The sequence below is a fragment of the Callorhinchus milii genome, unplaced genomic scaffold (assembly GCF_018977255.1).
Source record: "Callorhinchus milii isolate IMCB2004 unplaced genomic scaffold, IMCB_Cmil_1.0 Scaffold11, whole genome shotgun sequence".
Taxonomy (NCBI): Eukaryota; Metazoa; Chordata; class Chondrichthyes; order Chimaeriformes; family Callorhinchidae; genus Callorhinchus; species Callorhinchus milii.
The window spans coordinates 9,890,557-9,910,313 of record NW_024704752.1 but is presented as its reverse complement, the minus strand read 5'-3'; the positions used below and the strand labels follow the sequence as shown (position 1 = coordinate 9,910,313).

The 19,757-nt window shown below is 37.7% G+C and overlaps 3 protein-coding genes across 3 annotated transcripts; all 3 read left to right on the top strand.

Moving 5' to 3' along the window:
* Nucleotides 1-2,487: 2,487 nt before the first annotated feature.
* Nucleotides 2,488-7,053, top strand: LOC121849878 (extracellular calcium-sensing receptor-like). Its single transcript, XM_042339133.1, has 5 exons — nucleotides 2,488-2,769; nucleotides 3,939-4,757; nucleotides 5,315-5,542; nucleotides 5,722-5,845; nucleotides 6,140-7,053. The coding sequence occupies exons 1-5, from the start codon at nucleotides 2,506-2,508 to the stop codon at nucleotides 7,051-7,053; spliced, it is 2,349 nt and encodes a 782-aa protein (XP_042195067.1). The 5' UTR covers nucleotides 2,488-2,505.
* Nucleotides 7,054-9,273: 2,220 nt separating this feature from the next.
* Nucleotides 9,274-13,824, top strand: LOC103176184 (extracellular calcium-sensing receptor-like). The gene is made up of 5 exons (XM_042339134.1): nucleotides 9,274-9,546; nucleotides 10,712-11,530; nucleotides 12,086-12,313; nucleotides 12,493-12,616; nucleotides 12,911-13,824. The coding sequence occupies exons 1-5, from the start codon at nucleotides 9,283-9,285 to the stop codon at nucleotides 13,822-13,824; spliced, it is 2,349 nt and encodes a 782-aa protein (XP_042195068.1). The 5' UTR covers nucleotides 9,274-9,282.
* A 569-nt stretch (nucleotides 13,825-14,393) lies between these two features.
* LOC103176173 (extracellular calcium-sensing receptor-like) lies at nucleotides 14,394-19,685 on the top strand. The gene is made up of 6 exons (XM_042339244.1): nucleotides 14,394-14,608; nucleotides 15,641-15,929; nucleotides 16,839-17,657; nucleotides 18,190-18,417; nucleotides 18,548-18,671; nucleotides 18,772-19,685. The coding sequence occupies exons 1-6, from the start codon at nucleotides 14,394-14,396 to the stop codon at nucleotides 19,683-19,685; spliced, it is 2,589 nt and encodes an 862-aa protein (XP_042195178.1).
* Nucleotides 19,686-19,757: the final 72 nt, after the last annotated feature.

The following is a 19,757-nucleotide window of genomic DNA, read 5'->3' as shown; positions in this document are numbered from 1 at the left end:
GTCAATGAACTTTGCAGTATATTCTGTAAACGCTTTGAGATATCTCAAATACATAATAAGGCACTATATCAAATGCAAGGATTATTATTATGCTTAGCAACGGAATGCCAGAATCGAGTCAATTCTCTGTGGCAGTCTTGGTCGTCAGGTTTCTAAACCATGTGCGACCGCAGTACTCCAGGGCACTGATGATAACAGATCAGCCAGTCTGGCTTATCAATAGAACTCAGAGAGGGAATGAGTCTTTCCACTCAGCTCCTGTTGACCCTGTAAACCACATCCCTAACACGTAGGGAGATCCAAGCTGGACAAGGATCGGGTAGGGTGGTCATTTTTGCATCTAGCTTTGCATTACTTGTCTGTATATTTGCTCCCAAATGTTAAATCATATTACTAAAGCCAGCAAATTATACAAAGAAGCACATGATGGATAGAGCTTTCATTGGTATTCAAACGAGGTGCAGAGCAAATATTTCAGTCTTATTTCTTTATTATTTCCACCTCTTTTAAAAGACTTACCTGTTAAAAGTTAATGCCAGCGAGGAATCTACATAATTGTGTTTTATAAAATAATTATAAGCATTGCATTTGATGCAGTGTCATTTGGGAGGACATCTCAAAATGCTTCACAGACTTTACTGTAAAGTTTAGTGATTCTGTATTTTTGTGGCTGAGTATGGCAGTCAAAATTTGCACAGAGAAATGTCACACGAGCAGTCACAAAGTGAATGCCCAATTGTATTTGGGAAATTGTTGGCCAGGACCCGAGGAGAAACAATCTTCTCTTTTCAAATAATGTTGTGGGATCTTTAACTTGCATATAGCACCCCTCACGCAGTCTAACGTCCCAGAGCAATTACCTCCCTCCCTGAGTTCTGACCCCCATTGCACCTGAACCGCAACAATTATTTGGAAGTCTTGGTAGCACTTGGTATTCCTGACAACTTTTACGATATATCGCACACATCTGTTAAATTAAACCTTAATACATTAATTATTGCTGTAGAAAATTAATGAAAAGGGAATAAGATTGTACCTCATATGTAATTACATTGTGTTCTTTTTTATATTTGGTTTGAATATCTGGAGGAAGATTAAAGTGGTAATGTGCTTCCTTCTGAGAATTGTCCTTAATTTGTTCAGGGCTTCTGGAATAGTATATCTATTTCAAGCCAGTGTACACAGCTGTCAGTGGAATGTAACAATATTAAAAGTATATAAGGGCGATTGGCTGTAGTTCTGGACACTGATGGGCACATTTAAAAACCATGTGTTTCCCTATGCTCTGTGTGCTATTGTTTTCTGTTCTTGTTCCTGTGTGGCTGACTGAAGAACCAACCTGTAAACGTTGGGGGATGTTTGATCTGCTCAGTTTGTCTAAAGACGGCGACATCGTTCTCGGAGGACTTTTCAGTATTCATGTCGATGTTGAAGTTCATGATTTGAATTTCAAAACCCAACCAAAAGAAGTAACATGTACAAAGTTAGTGAAGCTGTCCATTTATCCTATCCGATTATAATAGTAGACCGATCGTTGCGGATTAACTACAGTATAGTACTTGCACTCTTTTAGATAACTAACATTGTTGCAGCATGATAATATATATTTAAACAACTTCCAATCTGTGAAATAGTCACAGATTGTGTTTGCGTTGTGTTTGCATGAAAGCTTTTCTATTAATGGCAGGAACTGTAGTGCAGCATCCAATTATTTATTTTGGTGAGATTTTGGTAATCTTCCTACACATTATATTGAGATGTTCCTGGATAAAACACAAATGAAAGGAATATGAGTCGTAGAATACATGTATCCTAGAGGTACGTGACATAATGTTGGTGAATTATATTTTTATCAGCGGCAGGTGGGATTCCATAATTATAAATATATCGTGCCCGAAATATTCAAGTGAGTTCATCAATTTCATTGTGATATTGTTTATTTAATTTCTCTTCTGGGTTACCGGAAGGTAAACAAAATCAATAAGGGCGAAACTGGTCTGTTAAAAATCCAAATCTGCAATAATTGCCGGTTGCGTTAGACAGGTCCAGAAACGATACAATCACAATACAAATTCTACCCATTTCACGTCTGTGGATGTCTTTCAAGGTGGGAAAACATCCCAAAGTAAAGCAGGTATAAAGCTGGACTGGTCCAGTTAGCGTATTGATTGATCACCATTTAAAAATGTATGTCGAGCTGAAATTTGCCAAGTTAGATTACACTCTAACCGACTAAAATGAGTTAACAATATCTAAACGAGTTATGGTTTTATTGCTTATATTTCTATGCAATACAGGAAGGTGTGCCATCTTGCTCTAAATGTTGATTCTTTCCTTCAGCCTTCTTTACTATATCTTAACTGCAGGAAGGGGAAATCTAGCTGTTGTTTTATTCTTTTCCGGAAAGATAATACCAATGTTACTTTCACTGTTGTAAAATTCGACAGATAGTGTATTTAATATTGTGATTGCTACAGGTTTCGATTCAGATTGTTTCGTTTAGCAATGGCGATGATCTTTGCTATAGAAGAAATAAACAAAGATTCGACACTGCTTCCCAACATTACTCTGGGCTACTGGATTTCCGACTCTTGTTTAACACCTGCCGTATCAATAAAAAGAACCTTCGATTTTTTAAACCGTCTTGAAGAAACATCTTCAGATTTCACTTGCAAAAGAGCACCTGTGGTTTCCGCTATTGTTGGTGACTCCAGTTCTTCAGTGTCCGCAGCAATAGCGACCTTAATCAGTCCTTTTCGGATTCCTCTGGTAAGCTCTTTCATGGAAAAAGATAGTAATTTGTTGGAGCACAGTAATAGAAATGTGTTATTCAACATACTTTATTGTCCACTTCCATGTAGTTGGACACTGTTGGAATCCGCGATTTTCTTTTCATTTAGTGGCGTCCTGTAGAGTATTGGTTCAAGCACTCGCCTCGCAAGTGAGAGGACCCTGGTTCCATTCCCAGCAACTTAGGCAACTTTACTTAATCCACACGCGTCTGGTTACCAAGCAGTAAGTTGGAATCCAGTTGTTAGTCAATTGGTGGATGAGTCCCTTAAAATAATAATAATAATAATTTGGTCAATCAATCTACTACTGTTTCTGAGACACTGCTGTGCGCAATTGGTTATCGCGTTTCGCCCACAAAATACATAGTCAATTCACTTTACAGTATATTCTGTGAAGCACTCTGAAATGTCTTAACGACGTGATAAGGCCCTATATCAAATAACAGAATTATTCTTTTATTAAATAATTATTATTTTATTCAATAATCTGCAATATGCAATAAAGGTAGATTAATTAATTCAAAATGCCATTAATCTTTATTGCTTCAGGTGTGAAGCATTCTTTTTAAAAAAANTTACTGTCCGATTTTGCAATTTCAGAACGACAATATATCATATATTTTAAAGGAAAGGACATTGAAGGTTATGGGAGAGAGGGAGTTACAGCAGTTGGGAGGTTCATGTGGAGTATAAACACTGTCATGAATGCGTTGGCCCGATAACTGTCTTCTATGTAACAAAGGCTTTGGAAGACAATGTAATTTTACACACAATAATTTTCCCCATTGATCGTTGTATTTGAGTGTGATTTCACAAACTGTCCAAAAATAACAATTTATTTCAACGAGTTTCTCAGATATGGAGACTATCACAATTTTTTTATTCTTCCCTCTGGCATCCATGTTGTATTATTCAGCAATTTCAGAATCACACTGTTTCACTTAGAGCTGATATTTCCAACATTACTTTGAGGTTGTCAAGCTCTGGAAGTGAATTATATTGGCGAGAGGAAAAGCAAGAGAAAATTGCATCAACATTAGAAAAATGCACGATTGTTCAATCAATAATAGTTGCTGGGCTTTGGGTGATACTGATAACAGTTTTGCCATTAAAAATGATAATTCTTTCTCATTTTTATTTCCGTAGGTAAGTTACTTTGCTACATGTGAATGTCTGAGTAACCGGAACTTATATCCATCATTTTTTAGAACAATACCAAGTGACTACTTTCAGGTCAGAGCCTTGGCTCAGTTGGTGAAACACTTTGGTTGGACGTGGATCGGGACCATTAGAAGTGACGATGACTATGGTAACTTTGGAATTCAAGCGTTCACAGAAGCTGTGCAACAACTCGGTGTTTGTATTGCCTTCTCTGAGTCTTTCTCTGTACCGTATTCGAGAAAACAATTGCTTAAAACCGTAGATATTATTGAGAAATCTTCTACAAAGGTTGTGGTAGCATTTCTTGCTCACCCTCATATGACTGCTCTACTAAAAGAAATTGTGCGACAAAATATGACAGGTATTCAATGGATAGGAAGTGAGGCGTGGGTCACCACAACACATCTGTCCCCAGAAGAAAGTGGACGATTCCTTTCTGGCACAATTGGAATTGCGATTCCCAAAGTACATGTTCCAGGGTTGAGAGAGTTTTTACTGCGAGTTCATCCTTCTGCATATCCAGGAAACCGCTTAATAAAAGAGTTTTGGGAAATGACCTTCAACTGTACTCTAGGAAACGAGGAGCACAAAGCACACGGATTGAAAGAATGCACAGGACGAGAGAATTTACGCACTGTAAATAATTCATATACAGATGTGTTTCAGTATAGAGTTACCTACAAGGTCTATACAGCAATCTACGCTATAGCTCATGCTCTTCATGATATGCTGTCATGCAAAAGTGGGAAAGGTCAATTTTCCAATACGAGTTGTGCAAATATTTCAAACTTTCAACCATGGCAAGTAAGACGTTCTTCGTATGATTTGTGATGTAAACGTTTCAATAGTGTTTAAGTTTGTTTTCTGTTAAGGTGCTATGTAAAGGGAAAGCTCTAGTCATAGATCCGTGTTTCCAAGATTATACCAAATATATTATTTAAACATGTCTGTTTGTGATTTTCGTTTTTGTTGCTAATTTACCATTTACTATTTTGCTGTTGGTCGGATATCCATATCATGACAGTCCTCATTTATTGTAAATATGGCCTTAGAGAGTGAGTGTTTTCAAACGATTCAATTTGAAAGACATTACCGTCCTCCAACCTATTCTTCTTTGCATCGTCAGATCTTCTGGTTACATGGGGGGAAATGTGATTGAGTTGGACAAGGAATAGTCACTGATTTTCCCTTCCTTGGTTCAGCGGCATTAAAGCCAATTTGTAACAATCTCTCCTCCTCGACACTGAATGAGATTGGAACCTGCAACCTGTTGCCTTGTAACGCTTTGTCTTGCACAATTATAATTGTATTTTGGTTAAGTAAAAGGTTATTTCATCATGTCTTGTTATTTTCCAATATAGATTTTGCATTACATGAAGACATTAAATTTCAACACAAAGATTGGTGAAAATGTTCATTTCGATGAAAATGGGGATCCAGTGGCAACGTACGACATTATAAATTGGCAACAAAATGACTTCGGAGGCACTGATATTATCACTGTCGGGCACTTTGATGGATCTGCTCCTCCAGGGGAAGAATTTAAGATAAGGGAAGAGGCAGTTGTATGGAGTGGAGGTCAGATTAGGGTAAGTCTTTTGCTGCGAATGTGTGTCTCAATGTGAAAGGTGTTGCTCGACTATGACGAACCGTTCTTACAAATCAACGTGAATCTCGGGATAAATAATTAACTGAAGATTAACACACCTTCAACAAAAGATCAGTCGGTTAATATGAACATCTAATATCTGCATTTCCCTATATCCAGGTTCCACGGGCGGTTTGCTCTGACAGTTGTCTCCCTGGAACAAGGAAAGCAGCAAGAAGAGGGCAACCAAAGTGTTGCTTTGATTGTATAGAATGTGCTGAAGGTGAAATTAGTAACATCACTGGTAAGAACAAACTCAGCTATCAATTCTTTCTTATATTCTCAAACATTTATAAAACAGCAACAACAACAAGAGCAAAATTGCATTTCTACAGCGCCCTTCACGTCGGGAGGATGTCCCGAAGGCGCTGGACAATCAGTGTTTCGGACCCGAGCTGGGGGTCGGGATCGGGAAGGGTGGAGGGCAGGGGAGGAATTAAATGGATTTGAATTCGGGTGATTTCTTTCCTATATTCTCAAACATTAATTGAATGGATTTCCATTCAGGTTCGTTCAATCACAAATTATTTTCTTTCAGATTCAACTTTGTGCCTAAAATGTCCTTTGGAATACCGGACCAATGATAAACGGGATCATTGCACACTGAAGGAAATTGAATTCCTCTCCTTCGAGGAGACATTGGGGATTGCTCTAGTGACACTGGCATTGCTTGGAGTCTTCATCACTATAAGTGTATTTGCAGCTTTCTATGTTCACAGAGACACTCCTATTGTTAAAGCTAATAACTCAGAGTTAAGTTTTCTGCTTCTTTTCGCATTAGCTTTGTGTTTTCTGTGCTCAGTTACATTCATTGGAGAGCCTTCAGTCTGGTCCTGTAGGTTATGTCACACAGCCTTTGCTGTCACTTTTGTTCTTTGTATTTCCTGTGTTTTGGGAAAAACAATCGTTGTGGTGATGGCATTTAATGCAACACTTCCCAGTAATAACATGATGAAGTGGTTTGGACCTACACAACAACGCCTGAGTGTTCTCATCCTTACCCTGATACAATGCTTAATATGTACTGTCTGGCTATGTTTGTCACCACCTTATCCACTGAAAAATAGTGACTATTTTAGGGAGAGAATTGTGTTTGAATGCCATCTGGGATCTGCAGTAGCCTTTTACTGTGTACTTGGTTACATTGGACTGTTGTCTTGTGTATGCTTTGGAGTTGCTTTTCTCGCTCGCCGACTTCCAGACAACTTCAATGAAGCGAAGCACATCACTTTCAGCATGCTTATCTTCTGTGCTGTTTGGATCACTTTCATTCCAGCTTATGTAAGCTCTCCTGGAAAATATACTGTGGCTGTAGAAATATTTGCAATTTTGGCCTCAAGCTTTGGGCTACTTGTCTGTATTTTTGCTCCAAAATGTTATATTATTCTGCTGAAAAAAGAGGAAAATACGAAGAAGCACATGATGGGTAAAAAAACTTCCAAGAAACAATGAACATTTTTTCTGAATGAAATAAAATTTTGTTCAAAAAATTACGTGTTAGTTGGATGTTGGTTTTGTTAATCTTGTTAAAGTATCGTGATAGTCTGATTGATTGTGTAATAATAGTATTATCAACGTTGTGAATAATTTCTTGTATTGAATTCAAGGTAATTTGTTTAATTGTTAACGGACAATAAAAGTCGGGGTGAAACTTGATATAAAACTCGGTGACCTAAAAATATTTACGCAAAAGCACACATCTGTTATATTAAACCATAAACCTCAAGGAAATTAATCGGTGCTGTAGAAGATTAATGAAAAAGGAATAAAATTGTACTTAAGCTTAGATGACTCTATAATTAAATTTTGTTCTTTTCTCAGTTGGTTTCCTTATCTGGAGGAAAATTAAAGACGTTATGTGCTTCCTTCTGAGAATTGTCCTTAATTTGTTGAGAGCACCTGGAGTAATACATCTATTTAAAGCTAATGTACACAGCTGTCAGTGGAATATAACAGTATCTACAGTATATAAGGGCGATTGGCTGTAGTTCTGGACACTGATGGGCACATTTATAAACCATGTGTTTCCCTATGCTCTATGTGCTATTGATTTCTGTTCTTGTTCCTGTGTGGCTGACTGAAGAGACAACCTGTAAACGTTGGGGGATGTTTGATCTGCTCAGTTTGTCTAAAGACGGTGACATTGTTCTCGGAGGAGTTTTCAGTATTCATGTTGATGTTGAAGTTCATGATTTGAATTTCAAAACCGAACCAAAAGCAGTAACATGTACAAAGTTAGTGAAACTGCCCATTTGTCTTATCTGATTTTAATTGTAGGCTGATCGTTTCGGATTAATGTCATGAATTTATTTGCACGCTTTCAGATAACTAATATTGTTGCAGCATGATAATATATACTTAAACAACTTCGAATCTGTTAAACAGTGTATTAGTTTGCATGAAGGCTTTCCTATTAGTGGCGTGAAATGTAGAGCAGTACCCAATTATCTGATTTCAGTGGTATTTCAGTGATCTTCCTGCACATTATGTTCAAGTTGTTACAAGATAAAACATGACTGGAAGGAATGTGAGTAGTTGTATCCATGTATCCTTGAGGTAAAGGTAGAATCACATTTCTATGACATAAAGTAGATGAATTATATTTTTATCAGCAAATAGATTGGATTCGATAATTATAAACTGTTTACGTGCCTGAAATATTCAAGTTGGGTTCACCAATTTCATTGTGATTTTTTTAAATTGAGTTTATCTTCTGGGTTACCGGAAGGTACAGAAACTCCATATGGGCGAAAGTGGTCTGTTAAAAATCCAGGCAATTTCGCAATAATTGTCGGCAATATTCGACATATATCCTCAGTGATATGCACAAAAAGCCCTAAGAGGTCCTACACACTAACGCCCCATTAGACTGGTCCAGGAACAATTCGATCACAATACAAATTACACCCATTTCACGTCTGTGGATGTCTTTAAAGGTGGGAAAACGTCCCAAAGTAAAGCAGGTATAAAGATGGACTGGTCCAGTTAGCGTATTGATTGATCAGCATTCAAAAATCTATGACGAACTGAAATTTGCCAAGTTAGATTACACTCTAACCGACTAAAATGAGTTAACAATATTTAAGCGAGTTATGGTTTTATTGCTTATATTTCTAAGAAATACAGGAAGGTGTGCCATCTTGCTCTAAATGTGGATTCTTTCCTTCAACCTTCTTTACTAAGTGGAGTCCTGTAGCTCAGTGGTTAGAGCACTCGCTTTGCAAGTGAGAGACCTGAGTTCAATTCCAGGCAGAGGGCGAAACCTTGGGCAAGTTTTCTTACTCCACACAGAGCCTAATAATTATCCCTCCAAAAACCAAAAACAATAATAAAATTAGTCATTTTTAATCTACGACTGTTTGTGGGACATTGCTGTGCGCAATTGGCTGCCGCGTTCGCCCAAATATACAGTCAATTCACTTTACAGTGTGTTCTGTGAAGCGCTTTGGACGTCTCCGACGTGAAAAGCGCTATATCAAATGCAATGATTATTATTATTATTATTATTATTATTATTATTATTATGATGTTTTAACTGCAGGAAGGGGAAATCCAGCTGTTGTTTTATTCTTTTCCAGAAAGATAATACCAATGTTACTTTCACTGCTGTGAAAATTCGACAGATAGTGTATTTAATATTGTGATTGTTACAGGTTTCGATTCAGCCTGTTTCGTTTAGCAATGGCGATGATCTTTGCTATAGAAGAAATAAACAAAGATTCGACACTGCTTCCCAACATTACTTTGGGCTACTGGATTTCCGACTCTTGTTTAACACCTGCCGTGTCAATAAAAAGAACCTTCGATTTTTTAAACGGACTCGAAGAAACATCATCAGATTTCACCTGCAAAAGAGCCCCCGTGGTTTCCGCTATTGTTGGTGACACCAGTTCTTCACTGTCCGCAGCAATAGCGACCTTAATCAGTCCTTTTAGGATTCCTCTGGTAAGTTCTTTCATGGATAAAGATCATAATTTTGGGGAGCACAGTAATAGAAAAGTGTTATTCAACATACTTTATTGTCCACTTCCATGTAGTTGGACACCGTTGGAATCCGCGATTTTCTTTTCGTTTAGTGGCGTCCTGTAGAGTATTGGTTTGAGCACTCGCCTCGCAAGTGAGAGGACCCTGGTTCCATTCCCAGCAACTTAGGCAACTTTCCTTACTCCACACATGTCTGGTTACCAAGCAGTAAGTTAAAATCCAATTGTTAGTCGATTGGTGGATGAGTCCCTTAAAAAAAAAATAATAATTTGGTCAATCAATCTACTACTGTTTCTGAGACACTGCTGTGCGCAATTGGTTGTCGCGTTTCGCCCACAAAATACATAGTCAATTCACTTTACAGTATATTCTGTGAAGCGCTCTGAAATGTCTAAACGACGTGATAAGGCCCTATGTCAAATGACAGAATTATTCTTTTATTAAATAATTATTATTTTATTCAATAATCTGCAATATGCAATAAAGGTAGATTAATTAATTCAAAATGCCATTAATCTTTATTGCTTCAGGTGTGAAGCATTCTTTTTAAAAAAAATTACTGTCCGATTTTGCAATTTCAGAACGACAATATATCATATATTTTAAAGGAAAGGACATTGAAGGTTATGGGAGAAAGGGAGTTACAGCAGTTGGGAGGTTCATGTGGAGTATAAACACTGTCATGAATGCGTTGGCCCGATAACTGTCTTCTATGTAACAAAGGCTTTGGAAGACAATGTAATTTTACACACAATAATTTTCCCCATTGATCGTTGTATTTGAGTGTGATTTCACAAACTGTCCAAAAATAACAATTTATTTCAACGAGTTTCTCAGATATGGAGACTATCACAATTTTTTTATTCTTCCCTCTGGCATCCATGTTGTATTATTCAGCAATTTCAGAATCACACTGTTTCACTTAGAGCTGATATTTCCAACATTACTTTGAGGTTGTCAAGCTCTGGAAGTGAATTATATTGGCGAGAGGAAAAGCAAGAGAAAATTGCATCAACATTAGAAAAATGCACGATTGTTCAATCAATAATAGTTGCTGGGCTTTGGGTGATACTGATAACAGTTTTGCCATTAAAAATGATAATTCTTTCTCATTTTATTTCCGTAGGTAAGTTACTTTGCTACATGTGAATGTCTGAGTAACCGGAACTTATATCCATCATTTTTTAGAACAATACCAAGTGACTACTTTCAGGTCAGAGCCTTGGCTCAGTTGGTGAAACACTTTGGTTGGACGTGGATCGGGACCATTAGAAGTGACGATGACTATGGTAACTTTGGAATTCAAGCGTTCACAGAAGCTGTGCAACAACTCGGTGTTTGTATTGCCTTCTCTGAGTCTTTCTCTGTACCGTATTCGAGAAAACAATTGCTTAAAACCGTAGATATTATTGAGAAATCTTCTACAAAGGTTGTGGTAGCATTTCTTGCTCACCCTCATATGACTGCTCTACTAAAAGAAATTGTGCGACAAAATGTGACAGGTATTCAATGGATAGGAAGTGAGGCGTGGGTCACCACAACACATCTGTCCCCAGAAGAAAGCAGACGATTCCTTTCTGGCACAATTGGAATTGCGATTCCCAAAGTACATGTTCCAGGGTTGAGAGAGTTTTTACTGCGAGTTCATCCTTCTGCATATCCAGGAAACCGCTTAATAAAAGAGTTTTGGGAAATGACCTTCAACTGTACTCTAGGAAACGAGGAGCACAAAGTACACGGATTGAAAGAATGCACAGGACGAGAGAATTTACGCACTGTAAATAACTCATATACAGAGGTGTTTCAGTATAGAGTTACCTACAAGGTCTATACAGCAATCTACGCTATAGCTCATGCTCTTCATGATATGCTGTCATGCAAAAGTGGGAAAGGTCAATTTTCCAATACGAGTTGTGCAAATATTTCAAACTTTCAACCATGGCAAGTAAGACATTCTTCGTATGATTTGTCGTGTAAACGTTAAACTTTTCAATAGTCTTTAAGTTTCATTTATGTTGGGTGCTATGTAAATGGAAAGCTTTAGTCATAGATCTGTCGTTCCAAGATATATTATTTAGATATGACTGTTTGTGATTTTGTTTTGCTATTTTACCATTTACCATTTTGCTGTTGGTTGGATACCCATATCATGACAGACCTCATTTATTGTGAATGTGGCCTTAGAGAGTGAGTGTTTTCACACGATTCAATTTGAAGGGCATTACCGTCCTCCAATGTCCTCCAATTCTTACTCTGCATCGTCAGACCTTCTGGTCACATGGGGGGAAATGTGATTGAGTTGGACAAGGAATAGTCACTGATTTTCCCTTCCTTGGTTCAGTGGCATTAAAGCCAATTTGTAACAATCTCTCCTCCTCGACACTGAATGAGATTGGAACCTGCAACCTGTTGCCTTGTAACGCTTTGTCTTGCACAATTATAATTGTATTTTGGTTAAGTAAAAGGTTATTTCATCATGTCTTGTTATTTTCCAATATAGATTTTGCATTACATGAAGACAGTAAATTTCAACACAAAGATTGGTGAAAATGTTCATTTCGATGAAAATGGGGATCCAGTGGCAACGTACGACATTATAAATTGGCAACAAAATGACTTCGGAGGCACTGATATTATCACTGTCGGGCACTTTGATGGATCTGCTCCTCCAGGGGAAGAATTTAAGATAAGGGAAGAGGCAGTTGTATGGAGTGGAGGTCAGATTAGGGTAAGTCTTTTGCTGCGAATGTGTGTCTCAATGTGAAAGGTGTTGCTCGACTATGACGAACCGTTCTTACAAATCAACGTGAATCTCGGGATAAATAATTAACTGAAGATTAACACACCTTCAACAAAAGATCAGTCGGTTAATATGAACATCTAATATCTGCATTTCCCTATATCCAGGTTCCACGGGCGGTTTGCTCTGACAGTTGTCTCCCTGGAACAAGGAAAGCAGCAAGAAGAGGGCAACCAAAGTGTTGCTTTGATTGTATAGAATGTGCTGAAGGTGAAATTAGTAACATCACTGGTAAGAACAAACTCAGCTATCAATTCTTTCTTATATTCTCAAACATTTATAAAACAGCAACAACAACAAGAGCAAAATTGCATTTCTACAGCGCCCTTCACGTCGGGAGGATGTCCCGAAGGCGCTGGACAATCAGTGTTTCGGACCCGAGCTGGGGGTCGGGATCGGGAAGGGTGGAGGGCAGGGGAGGAATTAAATGGATTTGAATTCGGGTGATTTCTTTCCTATATTCTCAAACATTAATTGAATGGATTTCCATTCAGGTTCGTTCAATCACAAATTATTTTCTTTCAGATTCAACTTTGTGCCTAAAATGTCCTTTGGAATACCGGACCAATGATAAACGGGATCATTGCATACTGAAGGAAATTGAATTCCTCTCCTTCGAGGAGACATTGGGGATTGCTCTAGTGACACTGGCATTGCTTGGGGTTTCCATCACTTTCGGTGTATTTGCAGCTTTCTATGTTCACAGAGACACTCCTATTGTTAAAGCTAATAACTCAGAGTTAAGTTTTCTGCTTCTTTTCGCATTAGCTTTGTGTTTTCTGTGCTCAGTTACATTCATTGGAGAGCCTTCAGTCTGGTCCTGTAGGTTATGTCACACAGCCTTTGCTGTCACTTTTGTTCTTTGTATTTCCTGTGTTTTGGGAAAAACAATCGTTGTGGTGATGGCATTTAATGCAACACTTCCCAGTAATAACATGATGAAGTGGTTTGGACCTACACAACAACGCCTGAGTGTTCTCATCCTTACCCTGATACAATGCTTAATATGTACTGTCTGGCTATGTTTGGCACCACCTTATCCACTGAAAAATAGTGAATATTTTAGGGAGAGAATCGTGTTTGAATGTCATCTGGGATCTGCCGTAGCCTTTTACTGTGTACTTGGTTACATTGGACTGTTGTCTTGTGTATGCTTTGGAGTTGCTTTTCTCGCTCGCCGACTTCCAGACAACTTCAATGAAGCGAAGCACATCACTTTCAGCATGCTTATCTTCTGTGCTGTTTGGATCACTTTCATTCCAGCTTATGTAAGCTCTCCTGGAAAATATACTGTGGCTGTAGAAATATTTGCTATTTTGGCCTCAAGCTTTGGGCTACTTGTCTGTATTTTTGCACCAAAATGTTTTATTATCCTGCTGAAAAAAGAAGAAAATACGAAGAAGCACATGATGGGTAAAATAACTTCCAAGAAACAGTGAACATTTTTTTCTGAATAAAATAAAATTTTGTTCAAAACATTACGTGTTAGTTAGATGTTGATTTTGTTAATCTCGTGGAAGTATTGTGATATTCTGATTGATTGTGTATCAATAATGTTATCAAACTTGTGAATAATTTCTTGTATTGAATTCAAGATAGTTTGCTTGATTGTTAACTGACAATAAAGAGTCTTGGTGAAACTTGATATAAAACTCTGTGACCCAAAAATGTTTACAAAACTGCACACATGTGTTACATTAAACCTACACCTTAAGGACATTAATCGATGCTGTAGAAAATGAATGAAAAAGGAATAAGTTTGTACCTTATGCTCAGATGAGTCTGCAATTAAATTTTGTTCTCTTCTCAGTTGGTTTCATTATCTGGGGGAAAATTAAAGTAATTATGTGATTCCTTCTGAGAATTGTCCTTAATTTGTTGAGAGCACCTGGAGTAATACATCTATTTAAAGCTAATGTACACAGCTGTCAGTGGAATATAACAGTGTCTCAAGTATATAACAGCGATTGGCTGTAGTTCTGGACACTGATGGGCACATTTATAAACGATGTGTTTCCCTATGCTCTGTGTGCTATTGATTTCTGTTCTTGTTCCTGTGTGGCTGACTGAAGAGACAACCTGTAAACGTTGGGGGATGTTTGATCCACTTAGTTTAACTAAAGACGGCGACATCGTTCTCGGAGGAGTTTTCAGTATTCATGTCGACGTTGAGGATCGGGATATGGATTTTAAATCCCAACCAAAAGCAGTAACATGTACAAAGTGAGTGAAACTGCCCATTTGTCTTATCTGATTCTAAAAAAAACAGATAGATCCTTGCGGAATAACGTCATGAATTAACCAAACTGCTCACACGCTTTTAGATAACTTACCTCATTGTAGCCTGATCTGTGCTTCCAATCTCTAAAAGGAAAGTATAGTTGTTTGGATGGAAGGTTTTCTTTTGAACTTGCGAACTCTACCGCAGTCCCGAATTATCTGATTTGGGTGATATTTTAGCGATCTCCCTGCACATTATATTATATTATTATATTATATTATATTCGGATTGTCACGAGATGGAACAGGGCTGAAAGGAATGTGAGTAAGTAGTATCCGTGTTCCCTACAAGTAAATTTGCAATTAAGTTAATATGACATAATATATTGGTGCGTTTGCTTTTGTTTTATAAGAAAAACAGATTGGATCCGAAACTGCTCATGTGCCCGAGATATTTAAGCTTTATTTCGATTTTTCTCGCGTGTCGATCAGCGGAAGGTAAATGCATCCCTAATGGGCGAATCCGGTCTGCTATAGATGTAGGGAATTTCACAGAAATTGTGAATTTTGAGATTTACATGTGCCACTACCATTGCAAAACAATGCACTTATTTCACACCTTCGGAGGTCTTTCAAGCCATCAGGAAGTCCCAAAGCAAAGCACATTATAAAGCTGGACCTGCCCAGGTAGAGTGTTGGTCAGTTGCCATTTAAAAATATTTTGCTGTGTCGATTTGAATTTCGTCAGATCGGGTTACACTGTAACCTAAAAAAAANGTTAACAATATCAACGCAAGCTATGATTTTATTGTTTATAGCCGTAAGCAATGCACCCAAAGACACATCAAATACATCAAATCGTCTTGCTCTAAAAATAAATGTTATTTCCGTCCTTTAATCCTTATGCACTTATGCCTAACTGCAGGAAGGGGAATTCTATCCATTGCTTATCAGAGGAATTATTCCAAAATGATCATACCGATGCCGCTTTCAATGTTGCGAAAATATTGTAATTTAATATTGTCATTCCTGCAGGTTTCTATTCAGACTGTTTCGCTTTGCGATGGCGATAATCTTTGCAATTGAAGAAATAAACAAAGACCCGACGCTGCTTCCCAACATTACTCTGGGCTACTGGATTTCTGACTCTTGCGGAATGGTTGCCATGTCCATAAAAACAACCTTCGAATTTTTAAATCGATTGGAAAAAACATCTTCAGCTGTCACCTGCAAAAGAGCGCCCGCAGTTTCTGCAATTATTGGTGACTCGAGTTCTTCGATGTCAGCAATTGCGACCTTAATCCGTGGTTTTCGGATTCCTTTGGTAAGCAATTTCATGCCATAAGATTTCATTTTGCTGGAGACACGAATAGAAACGTAATATGCGACGTATTTTATTATCCACTTCCATTCAGTTGCACACCGTTGGAATCCGCGATTTACTTTCATTACATAATAATGTGCATATTTGCATGCAATAAAGATAACTAATAATATTATTAATCCTTAATGCTTTCGGTCTTAAGCAACGTTTTGCAAATCTATCAGCCTGTTTTGCATATTTTAGAATGATAACCTGTGATATATTTTAAACAAAATGACCTGGAAAGTTATGTGAAAGGAAATTACGAGGGGTTGGAGGTACATGTGGAGTGTAAACGAGTTGGCCGAATGGCTTCTTTTTGTTATAAAGTCTACGTAATACATTGTAATTTTACACCCAACGGTTTTCCCCAGAGATTGTTCGATTTCACAATGATTCCAAGACAACAATTTATTTCAATAAGTGTCTCAGATATGCATGATATTATGATTTTTTTTCTTGGTCTTCTTCAATCTGGGATCTATATTGCGTTTTGTTTCAGTATTGTACAGTGTCTTCAGCGCAAAAGTAACTTACTTTGCTGCTTCGTTTTCACCTGGTATTTCTAACGTTGCTTTAATGTTGCAAAGGTTCAGGAAGTGAGCTTTACTTACAGCCACTTGGCAAAACCATCAGGAAATCCAACGTCGATTCCAAGAGATAAAGGAAAAGTAAAGACATTAGGAAACGTTATCAATGTTTTGCACTGTACCACAGTAGCAATAAAGAAGTCATCGATGCGATAATCAATAATAGATACTGGGCTTTGGCCAATACTCGCAACATATTTCCCTTGAAAACTCAACATTCATTTCTTCATTCATTTGAGTTCCAAATTATTTGTTCGCTTTCTCATGTTTATTTCCGTAGGTGAGTTACTTTGCTACATGTGAATGTCTGAGCAATAGGAGGGAATATCCATCATTTTTTAGAACAATACCAAGTGACTACTTTCAGGTCAGAGCCTTGGCTCAGTTGGTGAAACACTTTGGTTGGACGTGGATCGGGACCATTAGAAGTGACGATGACTATGGTAACTTTGGAATGAAAGCGTTCACAAAAGCTATACAACAACTCGGTGTTTGTATTGCATTCTCTGAGTCTTTCCATATAACATACTCAAGGGAAGAATTGCTTAAAAGTATAGATGTTATTAAGAAATCTACCACAAATGTTGTTGTAGCATTCCTTGCTCAATCTGACATGACTCTTTTACTCAAAGAAATTGTGCGACAAAATGTGACAGGTATTCAATGGATAGGAAGTGAGGCGTGGGTCACCACAACACATCTGTCCCCAGAAGAAAGCAGACGATTCCTTTCTGGCACAATTGGAATTGCGATTCGCAAAGTACACGTTCCAGGGTTGAGAGAGTTTCTACTGCGAGTTCATCCTTCTGCATATCCAGGAAACCGCTTAGTAAAAGAGTTTTGGGAAATGACCTTCAACTGTACATTAAGAAACGAGGAGCACAAAGCAGATGGAATTAAGGAATGCACAGGACGAGAGGATCTGCGGACTGTAAATAATACATATACAGATGTGTCTCAGTACAGAGTTACCTACAATGTCTATACAGCGACCTATGCTATAGCTCATGCTCTTCATGATATGCTGTCGTGTGAAAGTGGCAAGGGATCATTTTCCAATAAAAGTTGTGCAAATATTTCAAATTTTCAACCATGGCAAGTAAGCAGTTCTTCACATGCTTTGTCATGTAAACATTACACGATTCAACAGTATTTGAGTTTCTTTTGTGTTCTGTTCTATATAAATAGAACTCTCTGTCCCCGGATCTGTGGTTCTAAGATTGTAACAAATTTATTATTGAATTGGGTTTTTTCTGCTTTTTGTGTTTTTCTTGTTTCTTATTTTAATGTTGGCCGTATCCACATAATCTGGCTGTTCACATTTCCTGAAAGAACCTTTCGTTAAATGTAAGCTTAGACAGTGAGTGTTTTCACACTATTGAATTTGAAAGACATTATTGTGCTCCTCAAAACTTACTCAGACCTATAAAACTTCATGTTATGTGGTGAAAAATGGGTGATTGCATAGAAATAAGGATTGGACACTATACAATTCCTGCAAACCCCAGAATGAGATTGGAACCTGAAAATTGTGTGTCTTGTGTTGTCTCTCTTTGCACTACTTTAAGTGTTTGAAGTATTTTACAGAAATAAGAGATTATTTCCTATTCTCTTGTTATTTTCCAATAAAGATTTTACATTACATGAAAACAGTAAATTTCAACACAAAGATTGGTGAAAGTGTTTATTTTGATCAAAATGGAGATCCAGTGGCAACATACGACATTATAAACTGGCAACCAAATGACCTCGATGGAACTGATATTGTTACTATTGGGCACTATGATGGATCTGCTCCTGCAGGGGAACAATTTAAAATTAGGGAAAAGATAATTGTATGGAATGGAGGTCAGATTACGGTAAGAGCTTCTGCTGTGCACTTGTGATTCTCAGGATAAATAATTACATAGAACTGAAGAACCACATGCCTTCAGTAAAATAATAATTGTATAATATTAACATCTAGTAGCTGCATTTGTCTATAACCAGGTCCCACGGGCGGTTTGCTCTGACAGTTGTCTCCCTGGAACAAGGAAAGCAGCAAGAAGAGGACAACCAAAGTGTTGCTTTGATTGTATAGAATGTGCTGATGGTGAAATTAGTAACATCACTGGTAAGAACAAACACAGCTATTAATTCTTTCTTATAATCTCAAACATTTATTGAAGAGATTTCAATTCAGGTTCGTTCAATCACAATTTACTTTCTCTCAGATTCAACTTTGTGCCTAAAATGTCCTTTGGAATACCGGTCCAATGATAAACGGGATCATTGCATACTGAAGGAAATTGAATTCCTCTCCTTCGAGGAGACATTGGGGATTGCTCTAGTGACACTCGCATTGCTTGGAGTTTGCATCACTATGAGTGTATTTGCAGCTTTCTATGTTCACAGAGACACTCCTATTGTTAAAGCTAATAACTCAGAGTTAAGTTTTCTGCTTCTTTTCGCATTAGCTTTGTGTTTTCTGTGCTCAGTTACATTCATTGGAGAGCCTTCAGTCTGGTCCTGTAGGTTATGTCACACAGCCTTTGCTATCACTTTTGTTCTTTGTATTTCCTGTGTTTTGGGAAAAACGATCGTTGTGGTGATGGCATTTAATGCAACACTTCCCAGTAATAACATGATGAAGTGGTTTGGACCTACACAACAACGCCTGAGTGTTCTCATCCTTACTCTGATACAATGCTTAATATGTACTGTCTGGCTATGTTTGTCACCACCTTATCCACTGAAAAATAGTGAATATTTTAAGGAAAGAATCGTGTTTGAATGCCATCTGGGATCTGCAGTAGCCTTTTACTGTGTACTTGGTTACATTGGACTGTTGTCTTGTGTATGCTTTGTAGTTGCTTTTCTCGCTCGCCGACTTCCAGACAACTTCAATGAAGCGAAGCACATCACTTTCAGCATGCTTATCTTCTGTGCTGTTTGGATCACTTTCATTCCAGCTTATGTAAGCTCTCCTGGAAAATACACTGTGGCTGTAGAAATATTTGCAATTTTGGCCTCAAGCTTTGGGCTACTTGTCTGTATTTTTGCTCCTAAATGTTATATTATCCTGCTGAAAAAAGAGGAAAATACGAAGAAGCACATGATGGGTAAAATGGCTTCCAAGAAACAGTGATCATGTTTTCTGAATGAAAATAACATTTTGGAGCAAAATTTCATATTAATTAGATGTTGGTGATAGTATTGT